We start from the raw sequence: 25,169 nt of genomic DNA, 5'->3' as shown, positions 1-25,169 counted from the left end.
TAAACGACATTGAATGTCTCGCGATGTCAGCATTTTTTTGCCGCAGAAATTTAACGTTTTCCAATGCATGCCATGTACATGTAGTAACTCCACATTTATATTCAAATGCGTACTATGACCTTTGACCACCAGTAAGTACAATTATGTAGGTGCATTTTATTATGAATTTGCTTTGTATTTAAAAACAATAAATTTGTGATACTACGATATATATATGTGTTCGTTAAAAAAAAAAAATGACAAGTTTTCACAGAACCTACCACTACTTTAATACCAATATTGAGCAAATCAGAAACAATGAATATGCAGTACTGTATTTTCTTTATTATAAATGCATCTATAGAACACACATATTAGAACATAAAAATCATGTTGTATTTTGGATCATTAAAATATGATCGAGTTTGACATATAACCTTCGTCGCTTATTAAAATGAATGTGCTACTAATAGAGCAAATACAGTAGACGAAAGTCTATATACAAACTTGAGATATTGACAAATGGCAAGTGGGGGATAATAAAAATTTGTTGTGAGCAACGATATAGAGAACTGTATGTGCGAGTTGACCCCACCCTATGAGTGTTCTAATGACTCAGTCACTGTAATCCCCACAAAAGATATAATTAGCTTTTAAAGTGGGGGAGTCGTCACCTGTGAATGCTTCAAATGGCCATAGCCGGTCATTGTTTACAAACAAGCGTCTACCCATGAGCCTTTGCGTTTTTAGCATGTATTATTATAGTCGTTTGGGACTCGATTCCCGCTTTGCACAGGTGATGACCCTCTCACTTTAACTTTACATTTTTTTTCCATAATAGTAAGTTATTCACGAATGAATTTTCTTGCAAATCTGCGAAGTTCTTTTTAATTAATTTTTCAAATTATAATGTCATCAGACTGCTGTTACCATATTACATGAAGTATGAGAATTTGCTTTGAGGTAATCTTCAGATCTGATTAGTTTTTGGTTTAAAATCAGACTGAAATAAATACCTAGTTTGCATATTAATTACTTAATTTTTAGATGATTTTGGTGATTATGCATAATAATTAGATTATTTAATATGTTTCTGTTTGATGAAAGTGTTAATTATTTCAAGAAAAACAGCAGAGCTATTCATGTTACTGATTGTTCGTAATCCTTCAGCGTCAACATTGACTTCTTGAAAACTACCAGCTCAATTGCTTTGGGTGGACCTCTCTCAGATTTGTTCCCTTGTTATGATATCTTCAAATCTCTAATTTTAGTGAATATTTTTGATAAAAATAGTTATTTTTTGACTTCTTGAAAACAACTAGCCCAATTGCTTTGATATTTTATACCGTTGTTCATTTTAGTTACAATACCTTCCATTCTCTAATTTTAATAATTATTTTTGTCTTTTTGGGTAAAAAAATGCTAATTTTGACTGTCTTACTGCAATACTGTATGTACAGTGGGCTGCTTGTCTAAATTTATTTTTTGTAATTTATTAAATACATGTATGTATATATATTACAATGTTGTTATTTAAGCTGAAATCGGACAATTTTGATTACTTCCTTGAATTTCTATTAATGATGACACAAAACACTGCGCAGTGAATGCATTCATGCGAGAACAATACAGTGTGACTGGAAAGACGAAATGGTGAAATTGAGTGAAACTAATTCAAAGAACTGACAGTATTTCTGAGTCTGACATGTGTTACATAAAGCATTGTCAGTTATCGCTATGACGTTACTGACAGGCGTTTGCTCTGTGCCATGATTTAATTATAGATTTAATAGAACTCCATTAAAGAATCTAATACCATCAGTAAGGTGTAACTAGAGAAAGATGATAAAGAAAATGCGCATGCATGCATTAATATCTGAGATGATCGATGTACAAAGAACTCCTGTATGTCAGCGGTAAATCAGCTCTATTGAAGCGCATGACAGAAACATTGAAAATACTGAAAACTAATTACAAATTCACACGAGAATTTAAAATTTATTGGAATTCTACATAGCATATAAAGTACCGGTATCATTCAAAATTGTTTTGACGAAGTTTAATCAGCTCAGGTGAGTTAAATTTGTGATCAAATATGCAAATGATCTTGTTATCGATCAGATGATACTGTTTATGAAAGCCAAGAAACGGAAGATTCTATGTTTTGTGTTTTACCACTGATCTCGAGTACATTTAAAACTAAGTGAATATGCCTAAAATATCAAAATAGTGAAATAAATAGCAAAAATTAAACGTCATTCTACAGTATTATTACATGGTTCAGAGATTTTTATAGAAGTCATGTGATTTTTATTTTTTGTTGAACTTTGATCTTCATTGATTTTTAGTCTTTCTGCCATTCCAGAACCTGAACTTGGGTATACATTAAACATACTTCATTCAAAACTTCTATGTTCATAGAACATACAAGTATTGGCTCTTTGTTGCTCATCATTTTTTCCCAGGTTGTATTCAAAATGGTTCCTTTCCCATATGTTCCACTTTTGTCTGGCATTTGTCTCATAAGAGATCACTTTGAAAAAGTACCAACAGGGGCTATGTCATTTTCAATGACGTGTAATTTAGTCCATGTCGAAACAGGGACTTATGTTTTGGGTTTCTGTCTGTGCATCAGTACATGCAAATGTTAATCTAACCTACATGTACATCATTTTGTACATCAAGTTTGTTCAAAGTTGGCATTAAGGAAGAGACATATTCACAGTGTGTTGTGTGTAAATGTTTTACACCTTTGATCAACTGCTGACCATTTTAATTTTCAAAAAAACCACCAAAGATTTGCTTTTGAACATGTCAGCATTTCTTGGGCATGCAGTTGAGGAAATGCACTGCATTAAATTGAATTGTTCACCACACAATTCTTAATTTCAAAAACTGGCAAGGTTTTAATAGTTTCACTATGTTCAGTGTTTTTGTACGAGGTGACAGTTGCGGACACTCATGTCTCCCCCGATTTTGTTTTCATGTATAACTACTGATGGCACATATAATGTATAAATAACAATGCGAACAAAAAATCTACAAGTCTGAAATTACTCGGCACATACTTGTTCAGTAACCTGTTTCAACATATCGCTCATTGATATTTTGTTAACACTGTAAGTAACACTGATGGATGATTCTCCCCTATCACAAATTCTCTACGGACTTCAAGCTTTCAGACAGTGACACAAATAATCATTAAGTATGCTTTCTACATGTGGCATTTTTGTTTAATGAGCAGCACATTGATTGCCTTATACTCAGAAACTAATGCATCTTAGCGATAAACCTCGTCTAATGGTTGTTTTTAAATAGTTGGGTTATCGGTGTTGTCGCTGACAAGAATTCTGATTGCTCTTTCATGTCCATTCTGTTAATCTTATGCTATTGACTTAATGACAATATGGTTATTGATTTCAGTTTCCACTATTGCGATGGATTTATTTGCTATGATGACCGAAAAAATACATGTATCATGTTGCATTTGGATTAACTTAAGCAGTACGTACGTGTGGTGAAAGTCTTGGCAAACAAAGAAAAAAAAACATTACTACAATGTAGAAAGTAGAATTTTAGCCACTAAAAAACTCTGTTTAATATGTTTCTCTTATGGGATTATTTGACCAGAAATAACACCATCTATTCGTCATCAGTCGCCTGTAAATGTAAATGTCGCCTCTTAATTGTCTTGAACATACCTAATTAACACCCAAAAGTGTTTGCCGTGCCCCGTGTGAATGCATGTCAACTTGCTCTGAGGAAGTCATGTCATGTGACTTTTAACAGTAATTTTCAATGCTTTTCAACTTCCTTGTATACTGGTTTCCTACTGTGTATGTAGTGTACGTCTTCCGGTTTATGTACTCTGCCTCCTAATGCAGGGGAATGTGACCCGGCCATAACCAAGAGCTATCGTTCTTTGTTTGGTATGTGATTGTTAGATGGTATGTAATTGTTAGATGGAATTAATTTTGACATAGGTGCAATTAGCTGTATTAAATAAATTTAGACCAAAGTTAGTAATTAAGCTGCAAGAACTATAACAAAATCATTCAACTATGACCTGAAAAATACTCCCAATACATTCTCTTACGATAGAACTGAATGCGAACCATTACATACATGTGGGGATTTTAGGGACACCCCTTTGTTACCTTATACCAATCCTCTTTACTAACCATAATGCAGTGTGATAATGACATCATACATGTAATGTCCTATGCAACCATGAATCCTTTGTTTACCCTGTTCTTGTTTTTGATATTAGCCTGCTGCCCTGCAGGGCTGTCAGATTCTTACGCAAGGTATATTTAACTAATGATTAATGATACTGATGCGAGTAAATATACCAGACATGATTCTGATCAGTCTCGATTGTTATCAGATGCAGCATGTCCTGATGGTATACAACAACAAGAGAATCATTCTCAATGCCATTATTTATATGTGTAAATATTATTTTGACACTTCTCGTAAAATTTTGTGAAGCTTAATTCTCAGATGCATCTGTAACTCCTGTGTGTTATTCAACACGTGTATTTCAGCCAGTAATTTTTCTAATATTCAATAAACATACCATATTAATTACTGTGAATTATATTCAGAGCAAGTTAAATTTTTTTTAATCTAGTCTGAGAGATTTTTACATGTACCTAGAAAGCAAATTTGCACTTTTGAATATTAAAAAATTGAAAAAAAATACAAATTTTCACGAGGTAAACCTGAAAGTACGAAATCATATTTCTGAAAAACAAGAGTAGACCACAATATTGTAGCTTTGCACATATATATACATGTACTTGTCAATGTTGCACTCAAAAAATAACAAATAACATTCAAACCTATTTATTTCAAAAATATTGGTGAATAAAAAACTTTGCAGTGGCATGCGTGCATTCCTGGATCTTCCTAAGTTCTCGTAGCTGCATATGTTGATCGAGTGCCCATGAGTGCACTCTGTCATAAAGTACTGTGCATAGAACTGCAGTGTTTATTCTGTCTTCGTAAGAGTACGCGCTATGTAATACATTCTGTCAGAATAAAGGGGTCTTGAGTTCTCCTAGATAGACAGCATTCTTACGGTCGAAAATTAACACCATTAGCGTTCTACTCAGACACACAAGTTTGATACTCGTGAAGCGTTGGATATTTCATGCGACTCATTATAAGGGGACAAACAATATAATTGATGAAATGGCACTTTATATTGTATGTATACTTGATTCAATTTCAGACAAAAAAATTGGTGATGACATTTATTCAGTAGGCAGTATGGTTTCTTCTATGTACTTTGTTAGCATTCAAATCATGCGTTAGATTTATTTAAACAGCCAATGTAACCTCTTAGCTAACTTGCTGCGTCTCAGACGCATAGAGATTTTTCATGACACAACTAATTCTGATAATTCCATGGCATATTGACGCATCAGCAAATCAGTGTAGAAAAACAGTCACCATAGCGATTTAGTTTGTGATTCCAGTAGTTCCCAACAGCTACATGCACAATCTCTGAATCCAAAAATTAACATACTTTACTGCCATTCCAACACATTTCAATGCACTGTCAGTGCAGCTAAAGTATGGATGGATATCTCCAACAACATGAATGCTTGTAACTTTTAAGAAGAGACTTACATACTTCATGTTAACAAACAAACTGACACCAAGTACATGTATAATGTGTATGTGCAGTTACCTAGCAACCAGCAACTGCATTTCCTATGGATCATTGTCTTCATAAAATTCAACTGTACATCTCCCACATATTGTGCAATGCATACTACTGTGAGATGTGATAAAAAAAGGAGAAAAAACTTTGAATGTTTTGCCTGCAGGTTTCTTTCTCATTCATATGTGGATTATCAGACAGATTACGCTTTAAAGTTGATGGAACCTGCATTCTCTTCATCCTATTTGTCATTTTATACACTTACGATTGTCGATGTGCCTGTCGGGTATAATAACTGTCGCTGTTTGTATATATTCACGATATTGATATTCTTTATGGGGGGGCTTTATCGTGAATAATGAATAAGTCTTGTACCATGGAAAGTTCAATATACTGCCCTGAACGTAGGCTAGTGTACTGATTTCAAGTAAAAATTTATCCACGTACCTTAGGCTCTTTGAGAAAATATCAGTATATGTATAACTATGTGTAGCATTTTCACACTATTCTGTGAATCAAAGTATTCTGTATTAAAGTATTGTTTACTGATTGCAGTGGTACATGTATTTCCCACCATTTTACACAATAATGGCAGCCATTTTAAATACAAAATCTGTGAAATCTAAACACATTGTTCATTCAATGTTACTTTCCTTGCAACTGATTCCTATATTTAAATAACCGTCAATCTATTTTTGTATTCTTCCCTATTAGGACATTCTGAGACCCTCACAGGTATTCGGTTTGGTCACAGGAACCCAAACTTGGTCTACACCTCATCCCGAGATGGTACAGTCAGGTAAGCTCAGCGTCTAATGAGAATATCATTTTTTTTTCACAGGAGATAATTAAGATTTAAGTAGATAAAATTAATGTAATGACGTGAATAATTGGGTGTTATAAAGGTATAATTGTAATTTTACTACTTTACCGGTATTAAAAACTTTGTAATTTCTTCTGATATCAATATTTATAATAGCATTATGATAAATCAATTTTTGTGTTAGCCGCTGTAACTTAATCGCTGTCTTTGTAACCTTAGTTAAAAAGTTGACTGCATTGTTAAGCCCTAAAAAAGAAAAGTTTCACACTAGAATAAAGCTGTTTACAAGAAAATGTTCATTCATGGTCACCTATTCCTATGATTGCAATGTAGTGAAGGAAAATAATCACACATTTATTGTTGAAAGAGACAGTGATATAAAAAATTTAATTTTCGCAAATCTGATAGGACCATGTGCATTTAGAGTGTTTTATACCCTAGAGGTTAAGTTAAGAATGTAAACAACCGTGAATGTTTCCATGTGGTGAGTCATTTCCAGTCATTCAGCTATCATCTACTTTAATACATGTATTAGGCTATTCCAGATATTTTATCGATGCACTTTAATAAAAAAATCTGACTCAATTCCTGCCTGTGATTGTGATCCTAAAATCGTATGCTGATGAATAAAATTAAGACATCTTGTTTTATTACAAGTATCTTGTGAAGCATATTATTATACGTCTTAGAAATGTAATGTAGCATATAGCTGAGCCCGATCATGTAAAAAAAAACCTAGTTTTTAGCTCTGCTGTCGACTTTGTCGAGCGGAGCTTATCATATGAGTGATTGTCCGTTGGCGTTGTCGTCCGTCGTCCGTGTTTTACTTTTTTGACTTCTTCTTGAAAACTACATGCCTGAATGCTTTGATACTTGGTGTATATGTACCTTGGGTAGACTTCTCTCAGATTTGTTCATTTCATGATGATATCTTCAATTCTCTAATTTTGGTGAATATTTTTGTCATTTTTGGTAAAAAGTGATATTTTCGACTTCTTGTTAAAAACCTCAAGTCCAATTGCTTTGATATTACATATATAGGTACTACATGTGGTTCTAACTCAGATTTGTTTCATGATGATATCTTTAATTCTCTAATTTTGATGAATATTTTTATAATTTTTGTATGCATTACTATAGTTACACGGTAAGTAACCTAATTAATTCTTAATTAGAAAATAATGATTAATTCACTTCCCCTGTCGCTACCTTAATAAATATATAGTTTAATTGCTTGACAAAATACTAATCAGTTGCCATGGATCTGTATAATTCAGCTTACTGAAAATCCTGAAAATATAAATGAATATGTTGCATATATATATATATTTATGCTATAATTTCAACATTTTGCAATAAACATTTCTCCTTTCAACCAAATCTGAATGAAGCCATGATACTTACCAAAGCACTGGGAAAGGGAAAGCACAAAATTATGTCGCTAATGAACATATCATTTTGTATTCTTAAGGCAGTGAATCGGTGAGTTTTACTGGGGTATTAGGGAGTCACAGTTGCTTTTACTGGGGTATTAGGGAGTCACAGTGACTTTTACTGGGGTATTAGGGAGTCACAGTGACTTTTACTGGGGTATTAGGGAGTCAGTGACTTTCTCTTGGGTGTTCGGAAGTCACAGCAATTCTCCTTATATTTTCCCCTCATAAATGCAAAAATTGCTGAAATTGTGTTTTCTCTGACATTATTTGACTTAAAATTGTATATATTCATTCTACATCATGTTATAGATATACAGATGTATTCAATAAGGATGACTAGTGGCTATTTTGTTTTAATTAATTCTGTTCCACAGCAATATATCTCTCAATATGGACAAGTACTCCTTTGACGATCAGATACAAGATGACTGAATGTCAATCATTTCAGTGTTAACAAATCACCATAATCAAGCATCAGCTTCTGGATCCATATTTCTGACATGTTTATGTTTGAATTATCTTACTAATAAACAAAATTAAATCTTTAAGTTTGATAACTAACAGGAACTGTGTCATGCATGGCTTGTCAATATTTTTATCAAAGTAGACCATAAAAACATTTTACCAGACAATTGGACAAGCCCACTCGTGAATTACTGGTGCCAGCATACTAGCAAATATTATTTTCAAACACTGCTATAATGAAATCAGCTGTCTAAAATTTATCTCGCATTTGTATAGCCATATATCATATATCTACCCATTTCATCAAGCATTCTATCAGTGTTCCAGTAACTTTAACACTCTCCAGCTTACAATGAAGATAGTTTTTACTTAAATTCATACATTAAATTTCTGCTGCCCTGGAGTCTTTTCAACCAGAAGCATTTAGTATTTTGTTAACAGAACAACCCAGTGCACTAAAATGTGCGGCATTTCCATTAACCATCGATTGCAATTGAAAAGATTCTGAAGCGTATATCTGTACATTTAATACATCAGGAATCGGAAACCATCAATTTTTTTAACTGTATGTTGTAAATTAAAGTCGGTGAACTTTATCTTTTTAGCGAATTCCAACATTAGGTTTGAATAAGTAGTGCATATGTCATTAAGTGTAGGTATTCAGTGTTACTTGCAGAACACACACTCCATTAATGTTTCCTCTCCTGGACAATCACTGTAGCGGTTTGTCGGTTTGCCGTAGTAACCAAGGTCATATACAGACTATATTAGCTGCCAGATTGATGACAATCTTAACGTTAAATGACAACCCTTTTTTTTTCTTAAAGGCATGAGAATTCTTTGTAATACATGCTTTATTTATAATATCACTTAATAGGATTCATTATGGAAACACAATTCCCCCAATCAAATAATAAAGCCACCCCGTCTCACCTTAATTCTATGTTCAAGGTCTTTGTGGGTGGGACCGCCTTGATTGCTTTTTAACTAGACGCTGGTGACTTAAATATAGAGTACAGGGTTATTGTTGAACTCCTCCCCAGTGTCTGTTACGTATGTGAGCAGAATCAAAATGATTTTATTTGAGAACTTAATGCGTCTTGTGTCTATCCGGCATGTGCTGTTCGTGCCAATGACTTTTTTATCAACTAGGTGGGTGGGAGGTTGGTTGGTTGGGTTGTTTAGGTAGGTAGCTCGGTGTGTTTGTTTAGGTAGGTGGATGGGTGAGTAAGTAGGTGGTTAGTTAGGTGGGTAGATAGGTTACAGCAGTATGTATGGGAAGTTTGTCATGCAATAACTCCTTATCACATCACCTGCTGACATGAGTTTTTCCCCATTTATTTTAACAGGCAATGTGTTAAACTTGATAACTGACAGGGACTATGTCATGCAATAACAAGATTCCTGTTAGTAATTAATAAAAATAACCCTATCAGAATAGCATATTTTAGTTTCTTTAAGCTGAGCGTAATTATTTTTATAGGCCAGAAAAACGAATCATGGTTTGTTCATCACATGTATTTGTCCGAAATGGGAGCAAGCTTTTTTTTAAGGTCTTTTATCAGAATTTTTTTAAATTTTAAATTCATGAAAAAAAAAAGTCAAATAGTTTTTTCCCGGCCCTAATGACTGTATGTTATAAAAACAATTTCACTGGTCATATGTAGTCTGTTAAAAACTGAAATGTGCAAACACAGCAAACGTCTCTAGTTAATATATGACACATTTCCTATGTAGCTTAACCAACCTTTTCCAAGTTATTATTTTTATCATCAAATCATTTCAAAATTTCAAAATTCAGAATTGTAAAAGTGTTTCTTCAAGAAACGTCTATTCATACCACAAACAATACCATTTTTATTTTAATTTGATATTTTGTCGTAATAAAAACATCGACATGTCTCTAAAAAATATTTGACATATGATGTTGATAGTCAACACATCAAAAAAATGTAGTTGTTTTATTATGTTCACATTTTGTTTAATCTTTAATCAACAAAAACTATAGAATACATATAAATTACAAATGTCTGAAGTCTAATATGTCTGAATTCTTGCTTGGTATGAAAGTCTGTTCCTTTTATACAGAGCACAATTGAGACACAACACAAAATGTAATGGAAAAATCAAAGATATTATTAGTATTATCTTCTGTGGAAATAAATAATAGAAGTTGTTTCCTATTAAAATGACAAAACAGGAACTTTGTGCTCTTCAATTACTGTGCAGTCATTTCAATTAAAGAATAATAATATTATTAGAAATGCTCTGTTCCTTGGTAGGGTCAATCGCAATCTTATGTAATCTATGGCTTTGGTTGTTGTTTTAGCTATTTTTCAAAAATTTCTTATATCTTATTTTACGTTATTTAACTTTAAATACAGTGGGCTTTCATGATTACCAAACTTAAAAAAATATTCACAAATAAACAATAATTTAAAATAAAATAGATTGGTCCTATCTTTGTTTCTTCAATAATATGAATTCTTGAATCTATTTCTGAATTCTAAGATTTTTTTTCAGTGTATGTGTACATGTATAAAGTGGAAGATAATGTATTGTTGTCTCAACCCATGTCATGTATAGTGCAAATATAATTTCACAAAAATTTGAATTGAATTCATTACCTGAATAATATATATGAATACTAAGTAGCTAATTTGCATATTAACTGATTTTAAAAGACAACATCCAGTATCCATGTTCCACTCTCTCTGTACATTGTGATTGATTTTTTTTATAATTAATCTGCATGTTAATATGCTAATTATTAATAGATCACATTACCACTGTTGGACATATAGTCTAAAATTCCTTGATTATAACTACATGTATATATGCAAATTGTAGCAATTTCTTGTCATGCTTATTTTCCATGTAGGTGCTGGGATGTCAGAGCAAAGAAAAGCAAAGCACAACAAGTTTTCACAGGTATAGTTTTACATGTGACTTTAAGCTACTTATAACATGTGATTGAGATGGGTGATGAGGACTATGAAAAATGGCAGGTGTTGAAATGTGCAAGTGACTAAATATGTGGACATGTGTGTACTGCTTTCAGTGTCCAAATGTGACTGCTGCAGTTTCCAAATGTGACTGCTGCAGTTTCCAAATGTGACTGCTGCAGTGTCCAAATGTGACTGCTGCAGTTTCCAAATGTGACTGCTGCAGTTTCCAAATGTGACTGCTGCAGTTTCCAAATGTGACTGCTGCAGTGTCCAAATGTGACTGCTGCAGTGTCCAAATGTGACTGCTGTGAGTGTCCAAATGTGACTGCTGTGAGTGTCCAAATGTGACTGCTGCAAGTGTCCAAATGTGACTGCTGCAAGTGTCCAAATGTGACTGCTGCAAGTGTCCAAATGTGACTGCTGCAGTGTCCAAATGTGACTGCTGCAAGTGTCCAAATGTGACTGCACAGTTGCCAAATGTGATTACTGCAAATGTCCAAATGTGACTGCTGCAACTGTCCAAATGTGACTGCTGCAACTGTCCAAATGTGACTGCTGCAAGTGTCCAAATGTGACTGCTGTGAGTGTCCAAATGTGACTGCTGTGAGTGTCCAAATGTGACTGCTGTGAGTGTCCAAATGTGACTGCTGTGAGTGTCCAAATGTGACTGCTGTGAGTGTCCAAATGTGACTGCTGCAACTGTCCAAATGTGACTGCTGTGAGTGTCCAAATGTGACTGCTGCAACTGTCCAAATGTGACTGCACAGTTGCCAAATGTGATTACTGCAAATGTCCAAATGTGACTGCTGCAACTGTCCAAATGTGACTGCTGCAAGTGTCCAAATGTGACTGCTGCAAGTGTCCAAATGTGACTGCTGTGAGTGTCCAAATGTGACTGCTGTGAGTGTCCAAATGTGACTGCTGCAAGTGTCCAAATGTGACTGCTGTGAGTGTCCAAATGTGACTGCTGTGAGTGTCCAAATGTGACTGCTGTGAGTGTCCAAATGTGACTGCTGTGAGTGTCCAAATGTGACTGCTGTGAGTGTCCAAATGTGACTGCTGCAAGTGTCCAAATGTGACTGCTGTGAGTGTCCAAATGTGACTGCTGCTCAGGTATAGTTTTACGTGTGACTTTAAGCTACTGATAACATGATTGCAATTGGGCGATGAGGACTATGACAAATTGCAGGTGTTGAAATGTGCAAGTTGCAAGTGACTAAATATGTGGACATGTGTGTACTGCTTTCAGTGTTGAAATGTGATTACTGCAAGTGTCCAAATTTGACTGCTGCAAGTGTCCAAATGTGACTGCTGCAAATGTCCAAATGTGACTGCTGCAAATGTCCAAATGTGACTGGCTGCAGTTGCCAAATGTGACTACTGCAAGTGTCCAAATGTGACTGCTGCAAGTGTCCAAATGTGACTGCTGTGAGTGTCCAAATGTGACTGCTGTGAGTGTCCAAATGTGACTGCTGTGAGTGTCCAAATGTGACTGCTGTGAGTGTCCAAATGTGACTGCTGTGAGTGTCCAAATGTGACTGCTGCAGTGTCCAAATGTGACTGCTGCAAGTGTCCAAATGTGACTGCTGCAGTTGCCAAATGTGACTGGCTGCAGTTGCCAAATGTGACTACTGCAAGTGTACAAATGTGACTGCTGTGAGTGTCCAAATGTGACTGCTGAATGTGTCCAAATGTGACTGCTGCAAGTGTCCAAATGTGACTGCACAGTTGCCAAATGTGATTACTGCAAATGTCCAAATGTGACTGCTGCAACTGTCCAAATGTGACTGCTGCAACTGTCCAAATGTGACTGCTGCAAGTGTCCAAATGTGACTGCTGTGAGTGTCCAAATGTGACTGCTGCGAGTGTCCAAATGTGACTGCTGTGAGTGTCCAAATGTGACTGCTGCAACTGTCCAAATGTGACTGCACAGTTGCCAAATGTGATTACTGCAAATGTCCAAATGTGACTGCTGCAACTGTCCAAATGTGACTGCTGCAAGTGTCCAAATGTGACTGCTGCAAGTGTCCAAATGTGACTGCTGTGAGTGTCCAAATGTGACTGCTGTGAGTGTCCAAATGTGACTGCTGCAAGTGTCCAAATGTGACTGCTGCGAGTGTCCAAATGTGACTGCTGTGAGTGTCCAAATGTGACTGCTGTGAGTGTCCAAATGTGACTGCTGTGAGTGTCCAAATGTGACTGCTGTGAGTGTCCAAATGTGACTGCTGTGAGTGTCCAAATGTGACTGCTGTGAGTGTCCAAATGTGACTGCTGTGAGTGTCCAAATGTGACTGCTGCAAGTGTCCAAATGTGACTGCTGCAAGTGTCCAAATGTGACTGCTGCAAGTGTCCAAATGTGACTGCTGCAGTGTCCAAATGTGACTGCTGCAGTGTCCAAATGTGACTGCTGCAGTGTCCAAATGTGACTGCTGCAGTGTCCAAATGTGACTGCTGCAGTGTCCAAATATGACTGCTGCAGTATCCAAATATGATTACTGCAAGTGTCCAAATGTGATTACTGCAAGTGTCCAAATGTGACTGCTGCAGTTGCCAAATTGGACTGCAGTGAGTGATAGTTATCTTGTTTAAAAGATGCATGCAGATCCACTGAGCCCGTATCTCATACAAGCCAATCAAGTTTAAACTTCACACATACATCACACATCAACTACATTTATATATGGGGACTATTTTCTTAACATTGACTTGTTATATTTGATGATAATTCTAAAATTCTTTATTTTTTTTTAATTTGATGACTCACTGCCGGAACATGAATTCTATTCTAGTGATATAAACTGACAGTTAATCTTTTGAATTCTGCATTCAGGTTACCCTGGCAACAAATTTACAAGTTTTGATGTAAATTGCACTGATACTATAGTATGTGCTGGAACAGAGTCTGTAGGAGAAGACGCATATATTATATTCTGGTAAGTTAATACAGTCATCTAGAGAAGCATCCAATTGATCAATTTACATTAAATAAGTCATTCCCATGGTAACCATTTACTACAGCCTGTCTGTATCTATAGTATGTGTGTAATCAAGGATACATGAGATAAGGGTATGCAAATGACTTTGTATGTGATGAAGATCACTATTTGATGTCGCATGAACTGTGATGTGACCACAAGATTGGGCAACAAACGCCAATTTCTAAAAATTCTAATGAAATATGCGACAGAACTTGTTAGGTCAGCATCTCGGGCAGTGTCATCTATTGTTTTTGCATATTCGCATATATTATTATATTATATATATGTTTTTTAAAAGACAGCAAAAAACATGATCATTGTATTTCTACAATTAACCTCTTCACCACCAGTTCCCCCTTTCATCCCAAAATAGTCCCATTTATGGTTTGCACTTTCAGAAAATTGGAAAAAAAATAGCCAAATTGAGTAAAAACTGAAAATTAACACAAATTTTGTCTGTTGGCTCCAAAATTAAGGTTCATTTAGGCCAGACTTTTCTCTAGTTTTTATAAAGCAATTGTTTTGTGGAGGGTGGAAAAAAAATAAAATTAATTCTTTTTTTCCATTAGATTTGTGTGATTCTCAAAGAACTGTAAGTGACATCATTGTTCGGAGAGAAGAAATGAAATAAAATTTTATTCCATGTATAACCTTGTTTCTCAATTGCGCGAGACTTCGATACTTTGATCATGATACTCCCACGAAAATGCAACTTGGATATGTTATGCGGCGAGCGGTAAAAAATGAAGATAAAAATAATTTTTTTTAGCATTTTTTTGCACTTACAAGTCGGCGGGTGCAAGATTACGCTGAAATAAAATTTTATTTATATTTCATTTTCGGCTCCTGTTCATTCGAGGGTTCGCGAAACAATGGATAAGAAAAGTCTGGCCTTTGTCAATGTGAAGCTTCTCTCAATATTGTACCTGATTGGCTACCCAACCCTAACGCTTAACAGTCAGACCAATCAGAGAGCAGCTTAATGTTTCTTGACAGGTTTTTATTGATGCATCAAATCCCATCTGGTATATATGCACTTTACAATGTCTTCATTGCCGATTTTAGGGGGTGCACCCCCTATAAAATCTATCACTTCATTAAGAGGGAATAGGTACTTTCAAAACCTGTAAAGAAAACATTTTTCACTGAAAAGTTCTCCTTCTTCAATACGTAATCCATAAAAAACCTGAAAATGTGATATAGGACAAAAATCATCATTTTCATACTAGTAACTAACAGATGATTAAGAAAATTAAAAAAAAAATATATGCAAATTATTATAACATTACCAGTACTTTATTTACACTCAGCTGGTGTGTTTTATTTCCTAGTCGTTAATCAGTTATCGTGCGGCCTTGTAGCAAGGTTATCGTTGAAACTACGCTGTAGGGCACATGGATCGTAACAGGTTATCGCATACAGAAAGTAATAATCCATGATGCAATTATCATCAGTTATTATGTTGCATCAACTTTTAAAACCTCGAGTTTTCTATATTTATCTTTTTGATTGCTTAGCGATATCAATCTCAACTCACTACTGACATACTCCTGTCTTGTCTTTTTGACGCATGGTTGATGAACTCTTGTGATAGTGTAATTTGTTTGCCTTTAATTGCAGTCGTTTTATCGCTCTTTTTCACATCGTTTACGCTGACATTTTTGGAAATGCAATCAGTTTCTCATTTGTATAATATATCTCATCCAATTGATCAAACAAATCTCTGACTTGCTCATTTGCTCTTGGCATCTTTTTTTTTTTTTTTTTTTTCAATCATGAAGGTTGATTCATATCACTTTGTTTTTTTCAAGACCATTTAATTGTCTATGGTATTTGCCCTAGTGTATATGATTAATGAAAAGTTAAATGTATATATATATTGTCTATAACAAACAGCTTATATATAAGAATTGGAGAAACTGATTTGAGAAAAAATTTAAAGTTTTGAATGCCAAATGTCATAAAACAAAAAATATGTGAAATTAACTTAATACATTTTTAGTTTCCACAGTGTGTGATTATCATCTCTCCAACACTCAGTCCAACATCCGTAATTATTAATGTTGTCTGTACGTGTTTCCCTGTGTCTGTGTTTTCCAAGTATTATCCCTGCGAAATAGCCCCCTCAGCATTGCCAAGTATTAAATCAATACAGAAACGCGATTACCGGTAATGTTTTAGGATTTATGCGCAAAACTCTACTGTACCTTTAGTCGAGATATTCTGTAAAGTGACATTCATGGCATTCATGAAGACAAAATTCTGAATAGTCACTGACACTTACAGAACCCTAGGGAAAATTTCACTGCTATAAAATTTCACGATTTTCTCTGATCCGAAAATTTGTCTGGCAAAACTAAAGCAGTTTACAGTATATATGGTGAGATTGTGAAATACGAGAAATGTATGCAGTTACTCTCAAACCAAAGTATTGATAGAAGTATATTATATTAGTATACTAGTTACCATAGCGACATGCTCATTTCTATTTTCTCAGTGTTCAACTTACAAGTGTTCATTACGAGTATAAAACTGGTATAAATTGAATTATTGGGAAACAAATATCGTTAATTTAGCAGTATCTGAGTCTTTGATTCCACGTAAAAAATTTCAATTAAGTAGCATGCATTATTTCTTTCCTCTATCTTGTTTGTTAAATTTTTAAAACGCTGGAATCTGTAGTCTTGACATGGATATCAGATCGCAACTTAATTACCTGGTATCGTGATTTTCATTTCCGGCATCTGGCTGCGTGTTTATTGTGTACTGATGATCAATCAATGTCGCATTTGATTGACATGTTGTGCGTATATAACCACAAATTACTTAATGATCCCCAGAGACTTGCTATATCGGGATCGGCCATTTTTAATTATAAACAATTCTAGTATCATTGTCAATTACATCGTCTACATATATTGCTTATTTTTCCCGAGCACAGACGTCATCAGCTGTGTCCCAACCCCAATTCTGGCATATACCACTTAATGTAAACTGCCGTTACATAGAATGTAGACACAATTATTTTTGTGTGATGTCGGAGCATAAATTCTTATAACTTTTTCTAGCGTTAAGAAATGTACACTGTCAAATCAAATTCAAACCACCTACATGATGTCATGATCAAATCATTGTTTAATACAGGGCAATTTATAATGTAATGCTGGTAATGGTTGCAACAACTATACACTCAAATACAATGCACGCTATGTTTTTATTATTCCCTCTCAGGTGATTATGCGTACAATAATAATATTTTTATTTTATTGTCCCTTGTAATATGTTATTCCTTTAACAATTTAATAACAAGAAATATAGAATAACGTATTGGTATATATTCAACATAAAATAAAATAAATTTCAATTCATTTAAAAAATAAAATACAATGTTTGACTATGTGTCTCATTATTCATGTGAAATGAATAGGAAATTTGACAGTTCTTTAATAATGGATGGCGCTTTTGTTGAACAGAAGATACATGAATTTCTGTTCTGTATTTTTGAAAGTTTCTTCAAAATTTCCATAAAAACAACAGTTCTGCACAATTTCTCTGTACTCCATAGGCCTATGCGCATGCCCATCACTGTAAATACTGCGTGCTGTAAATGACATTACACTTTTTTAAAAGGTTAGAATTATGTCGTTAATGTTGTTTTATTGCCAGCTTTAGTGTTATTCGTTTTATTTTTGAGTGCCTTTAGTAGTTGTGCGGTGATTGAATTACTATTTAAGTTAACGTCATAACAAATCAACTTTGTTAGATTCTCTTTTTGGGCTAAATGCACATATTTATGGTGTTTTTATTATTCTATTGAATTATCAGGGATTCTGGTAAATTATATCCATAGATTTTGTCATGAATGTTTTTGTTAATCTCTCTTTAAATTGATTTATGCGTTCGGTATATTTTGTAATTTAATAATAACAAACTAAGGACATTTCAAAATTATTTAGGGGCATCTCACAATTCTTGCAATTGTTATTGACAAATTACATGTACATGTACCTTGGCAAACTAGTGTACGGTAAATAAAAATTTCAAATTACATCAAATTCTTAATATTTTGCCAAGTGCCATCAAAAAAATGACAGAGCAAATAAAATTTGAGGTACCCAAATTTGTCTCTATGAAAACAATTATGACTGCTATTTTCCTATTCTGTTTAACCTTATTTTGGCAGCCATTTCAGATTTGAAAATACATGCATGTCTTTTTCGCGAGCATGTCTTTTTCATGAATTTAGCGAGACAATTGATTCGCTAATTCAAGATGTCGCTAATGACTTTATTATCGATTCAAAATGGCAGCCAAACAAAGAAAGCAACAATGGCAAGAGAGATGCGCTAAATCAACATTTTGCTATTACGTCATTTTACCACAATTCGCTAAAATTGCATGCCGCTTTTTCAACATGTTTTACAGTATTTGACGTTCATAAACAAGTTTTTTCTTCAAAACAGCCAATCACAAAGAATAATTTGGCAAAGTTCCTAAAGACGTGTGTTAGCGAACTTTTAAGTTTAATTGCTCAGGTTTTGTTGATCATGGGCAAGTGGAAATCATGATCAAATGTTATAACAAAATAGACTGTAACGGTATGTGCTTTATTTATGCAGAAGTTTGCTAAATTTTGTAACAGTGAATATTTCATTGAGTGACTATCACACAACTTTGTGAAATATAGCAGTAGAAATTAAATGGTTCTGCATTTGGCTATAAACAGTCGTACAACAACATTGGAAACATTAAGGAATATATAGTGTGCATACATAAGTTACGCCACAGCGTGAAAATATTACCGAGATATCTGTGCATTTTGAAAACACTGAATCATATCCAAAATATTAGTGATTTTTATTTCTATGTTTGATAAATATCATTAATGACCTTCCTGGGGATCTTTTCATCTTTCGGAATGTTATTATATTGATGTACAACGGTAGAGATAATGTGTTTATACCCGATAATAATGTGCGTTATCTCTCGCTTGACAGGGATTGTAGATCTACCAATCTCCTAGGCGCCTACAAAGAATCACATTCAGACGATGTCACACAGGTAAGTCAACATCTCTCCTGAAATCAATATCAAGTTGTGTCAGAAGCAAAATTTTATTTAGTTTTAGTTGATTTTGTCAGAACTGCGCATTTGTATATTCTAGTCATTTATTATTGTTCTTCTGTGCATTTAATACACACTATGCACTGTGTATAGTAATTTAAGCGCAGTATGGCTGTAACGTTGGCAAACAAAAATCATGGTTGTAACTTATATTTTATCAACACAAACAACCTTGAAATATGACTTAGTCCCATCATATAATTTGATTTGGTAATTTTTTATTGATTCACTGAAATAACGACATCGCTATGTAAGCCATACATGTTTCTGTGAGTCTCCCACATGCACATGGGCAGTTTTGATGATAGTGTTACTTCAATACGCCAATTTACTTGAAAAATTTTGCTAGATAATAATCAGTCTGATTAAAAACCGATGTTGGTGTCGACTTCAGTTTGTTTGTTTTTAATTGCCATATTTTTTATTGATTTATATTTTTAAGTGGTTAAAATAAAAACAAAAAAACAGTAGATGTGGATAAAAAAACATGAGAGCAAATAAAATATGACAATAATAAAAAATATATATATAAGTAAATAAAAAATAAATAAATTGAGGTGACACCTGCATCAGATTTTAACCACATTGGATAATGTGCTGTTCAAAATTCACTGACAATTATGTTTCCATGGAAACCATCACTGTATATAATTCAAGTCTACACAACTTGTTTTTTTTTCTTGTATTACTGAAAACTTTTTGTTTCCATTTTTCTCCCTTCCCTCCTATATTAGGCAGGTGTAGGTATCCATTTTGTAGATTTTTATCTCCCTGCCAGTGCAACTGTATCCTAACAATCCAATCCAATCAGAATAACCTGTTATTCACCCCCCCACCCCCTGAAATGTTTAGAGGCTAACTAGGTTATGTTAACATCCTTGTACCCAGTAACTTGGCTCCACTACGAAAAAATTAAACAAAATAAATGTTCCCTGCTGACACTAGAGGGCAGTATGTCGTATTAGATGCAGTCGAGTTGCTGGGTATCTGTATTTTTTGTAGATTGCATGTTTATTATGATAGTCCGTTTGCGTACTAACCTTGTTCACACACTCTCATTTGAAATTAACATGCTTGCTTTGCATTGTCTTGCCTTGTGTCATTCCCTTTGTCTAGTCTCTAATTGCATCGCTACCGAATCCCCAAATATGGCCAATTGAATGTTAAAGTGATGATAATGTTGTATTGAACAGTCACTGACAATTTTTACAATAATAAAAAGCACAGCTCTGCTAAACATTAGTTAAATGTCGTTTTGACCAAAATATTTTCTCCCATCATGAAAAGAAAAAATGTTTTTGCATTAATTGCTGATTCACTATGGTGAGTATACTATTAAAATAGAAGTACAGAATCTGGAACTTGTGCTTTATATTGTCAAAATCTCGGTTTCCCTAGATAGTAAATTTTGTTGATGGTCATCTTCTATTGTTTTTTTGTTTTGAAAAAATCTCTTTGTTGTGTGCATGCTATCAAAGCATTTTGACATTGTGTGTGAACGCAAGATTAATGTTTGTCGTCCACGTCGTTAACTCTCTTACATGATATTCTCTCTGCTTTATTTCTGCTGGATAGCACAATCATTTTGTCATACAACAGGTAACATGTCAGTTCATTATTCTTTGTCGGTGTTTAGTTGACAAACAACACCCTCAACCCCACCCCCCAACCAAATGATGTGTAGTATGCACCATAAGTGTTATGTGTTTATGATTAGAGCGTGGTGGTCGTTGCGCAGCGCATGTTCGAATTTCTTGTAAATAAGCAATGTATTTTACACGCATTGTATACGTTGCTATGAGTCCCATATCGAACAGGAAAAAGTCAAACAAACAACTTCTCATGTGAGGGTGTACTTCCCGTAGCGCAACAAGGCTGGGCAATACGAGATATATGTTAATCTAGCATATAATAAATATAAAGAGATGCGCCTGCAATAGAACAATATACATATGGTATATATATGTATATATATGCCATTGATACATGGAATCTTGTTGATTGCAAAATCTCTCAACAGTTTTTATAGTCGTGGATAGTATTTGGGTCAAAACATTTTAGGTTTTTCATTTATTTACAGGTCAAATTTCATCCCACCAATGCAGATGCACTTGCTACGGGTTCCACCGATGGTCTGGTATGTGTTTTTGATATCAGTCAAAGAAGCGAGGAAAATGCACTCGTTACAACCCTCAATTCAGAATCTTCAGTCGTAAGTATTAGATTTCATAGACTCTTACAGTATCGTACGTTCTTTAATCTAAACTGATTCAAGTCTTGGTATGTTAGCTTGATGACAATATCTGTATTGAATATAAAACAGCAATTGTATGCATGCATGTGACCCACATCGAATGAAACTCGGAGCAATGAATGTGTTTCTATAACTCTTGAATTGACATCTAGAAAGTAGAAAATGACCTCCGGTATATACATGTATATATACATCTCAATCAAACAATGATCGTAGCATGCGTGTACATGTACAGGTACTGGTATATACCAGTACAATATTTTGTGTATAATTGCCTTTGATTTGAGTTTTGTAATTTGTAAATTTCAGGTCATGAATGTGCATGACGTTGTTTAATTCATATTACCTCATGAATATGCATGACGTTGTTTGATTCATATTACCTCATGAATATGCATGACGTTGTTTGATTCATATTACCTCATGAATATGCATGACGTTGTTTGATGCATATTACCTCATGAATATGCATAAGGTTGTTTGATTCATATTACTTGATGAATATATATGAGGTTGTTTGAGAAGGCAGTTGTTTGATCCAGACAAATAATCAGTAATTAGAAATGAGAATAGCGATGGATGTATTTACATAACTGTTGTGGCACTGAAGTAATTGTCTAATGTTTGAATCATGGCAAATCATTGTAATTAACACTTTTGGGTTTTGAAAAAAGATAGGCTGCAAATGCACATGTGCTGTACAGTGTTCTATTGTTATGACATTTCTATTTTTCGTAAGATTTCGTAATAATGACCAATGCTGTTATTGTTTCATATTTTCATTTTAGAGTCGTATGGACTGGTGTGGTGCTAATAGTGAATACATTTATTGTTTGACGCACACTGAACAAATCATGATCTGGGATGCAGTGGAGGTAAATACTAGCTAGCTCTATCTATACTAGCTCTCGTCTCCCATGCAAGAAATAGTTTGGACCTACTTGCATGCATGGAATGGCCCGGAACCACCTCATATGCAGATTTTCTTGCATGCACAGAATAAACATGATAAACTTCAATTTAAATATTGAATGTGACATGTGTTTGCATTGTAAAATATAGATTTGAGAATTTATAAAATAATATAAACTGTTTCAGGTCATCATGTGCATCACTTATAAATGTGTTCATCACATCTTAAAATTCATAGAGTTTTATTGAACTTTAGGGACTATTATGTGAAATATTTGATGATCTAAATTCACCAGAATTCAACTTTGTTTCAAATTACTGCCATCCACAGTAGTTGGAAACATATGAATCTTTGTAAATCCATTCACTAGAGCACTAAGTGTTAGCAACAAAAAAAATTCTACACATGATTTAATTTAAACAATGGCCAGATGTTATAAAAAAAATGTTAAAATTTGAACCTTTATTTTTTATTTCCACAATTCGGGCAAATTCTAACCATCACATATATCACATAAGCAATATGAATTCTCAGACTGCTAATTTAACTGGCAGTCATTTTATTTTATTATTATTATTATTATTATTATTATTATTATTATTATTATTATTATTATTATTATTATTATTATTATTATTATTATTATTATTATTATGTTTCAATTAGCTATAAAGGCAAGTCATAGTGGTTTCATATGCTTGTGGATATATTTTTTGGTTCAATAAAATTTCCTTGACATTATTTCTTCTCCCTATTGTTTCTTGAAATTTAAAAGCATCAAAATATAGACAAGGACAATGTCATTGACATTTCAAGGTTTTGGTTCAATTTTCATGAAAAATCAAAAATACATGTATAGTATTTTATGAAAATTAAAATAAAATACAACTTGCCTTTGCAAATTATTGTATGAAACAATAATTCTCTTGTGTTAACCTTTTCACCACCAGTTTCCTCCTCTCATCACAAATTCACAAAATAGTCCCGCTTATAGTCTACACTTTCCTTCAGAAGATTGTGAAAAAAATAGCCAATTTTTTTGAGTAAAAGCTGAAAATTGACTCAATTTTTGTTGGCTCCTAAATTAGCATTCATTTATAGAATTATTGAAGAATTATAGGAAAAAAGTGCAGAAAAATTAGGACGAGAAAAGGCTAAAATGTAATTCTATTGTCATCTTGTTATTGCAGTCAACAAGAATCACAAAATTTGATGATATTCGACAGAATCTTGGCGTAAGTATTAGTTTGTATTTTTTCAGGAAATTGTCTCATTTACAGTAGAGCCACAACAAAAATACTGAAATGTGTGTCTACTTATAATCGTTTCTAACCATCCTTGATGATTCAGTGTGCATGATAATGTGAATTGAATGTTTGAAATACTGTTTAATTCCTTGTTCACTGATACACTGTGACCATTAGGTTTCCCACAGATAAATGAATGTCCCTCCAATTGTAAGAATGAATGAATGTAACATCCTATTTTCTTTGTAAAATTAATTTCTGGCATTGCAAAAATCTATTATTTTTTTCCAAAATAGACAGATAACCACAGTTAAAATTGGTTGAAACATGATAGTTGTATTCACCCAGCGATTTGAATATGATGATTACTAGTGATTCGGTCATTGAAGTGCGCCCTCAATTTTTTTAGTGTTCTGAATAGAAATAGAAATCCTTGGCAGTGTACCAAGCATGATGTTGGAATTTGAATTTGCTCTGAATTCTCATTAATATGATACATGTCTAAATTTTTGCACATTTTCAGGTCGGTGGGTGGGTGGGTGGAAACCTGTACTCTAAACCTGTTATTAAATTTAAATATATCTTTGAACTATAGAGTTTAGAAAGTGTCTGTTACTGGATGGTGTGCTTGTATTGAGAGATTTAACGAGTTCAGCTTGAGTGGAAGAAGCCAAGTGACATCAATCATTTTTTTTTATTTATTAAATTTATAGGAACGTGGTATCGAAGTAGAATATTTAGTAGATTGTTTCTATAATTCTTCGTTGAAGACGCTTGTCGTGCTCGGAGGCACTCATAGGTATGATAATTTTATTTTTTTATACACGACTAACATCTAAGATTAAGTAGACAGCGTAATTCACAAATGACGTCACGATTCTGACAAATAAATAAAAAAAATAGGATAGTGACGTAAATTGTTTGTGTTGTGAAATTGATGCAGTAATTACCTCATTGGAATTCCCAACAATTCACTGAAAAGACAAAATTAAGGAGGTTTTCCAAGTTGTCTGCATTTGTTCTTTTTAACGCGCTGAATGGTTTTTGATTTTAGTTTAGTAAGATTGGCTATGTGTGCATTTGTTCAAAAGGGGTCACTCACAAATTTCTTTTTTTTTTCTTGTTTCTGTCGAAATATTTAGAAAATAGAAGAAAATGACTAAAAACAGAAAGTAAAGAAAGTGACACACTGCACCATTTTTTTCTTACATCTCAGGAACAGAAGCAAATCTTGTTTTTATTTTGTTTTAGCCTAGTCCAGTTTTGCTTTCATATTTCACCAGGCAGTACATTCGGTTTGCTCCTTCCATGACTAATATTTGTTTTGCAGA

The 25,169-nt window shown here is 33.9% G+C and overlaps 1 protein-coding gene across 1 annotated transcript in view; it reads left to right on the top strand.

Annotated features, from left to right (window-relative positions):
* Positions 1-25,169, top strand: part of LOC102806769 (WD repeat-containing protein 89-like) — a 44,165-nt gene that overhangs the window by 3,804 nt on the left and 15,192 nt on the right. Inside the window, exons 4-12 of the mRNA XM_085500062.1 lie at positions 6,365-6,449; positions 11,256-11,305; positions 14,153-14,255; positions 19,298-19,361; positions 21,000-21,023; positions 21,505-21,636; positions 22,467-22,553; positions 23,782-23,826; positions 24,552-24,637. Coding sequence (XP_085356188.1) covers positions 6,365-6,449; positions 11,256-11,305; positions 14,153-14,255; positions 19,298-19,361; positions 21,000-21,023; positions 21,505-21,636; positions 22,467-22,553; positions 23,782-23,826; positions 24,552-24,637 — 676 coding nt within the window. The remainder of the gene's footprint in view (positions 1-6,364; positions 6,450-11,255; positions 11,306-14,152; positions 14,256-19,297; positions 19,362-20,999; positions 21,024-21,504; positions 21,637-22,466; positions 22,554-23,781; positions 23,827-24,551; positions 24,638-25,169) is intronic.

Source organism: Saccoglossus kowalevskii, chromosome 6, assembly GCF_978046115.1.
Source record: "Saccoglossus kowalevskii chromosome 6, keSacKowa6.1, whole genome shotgun sequence".
In the NCBI taxonomy this organism is placed as follows: Eukaryota; Metazoa; Hemichordata; class Enteropneusta; family Harrimaniidae; genus Saccoglossus; species Saccoglossus kowalevskii.
This window is presented reverse-complemented; position numbering and strand designations above follow the sequence as displayed.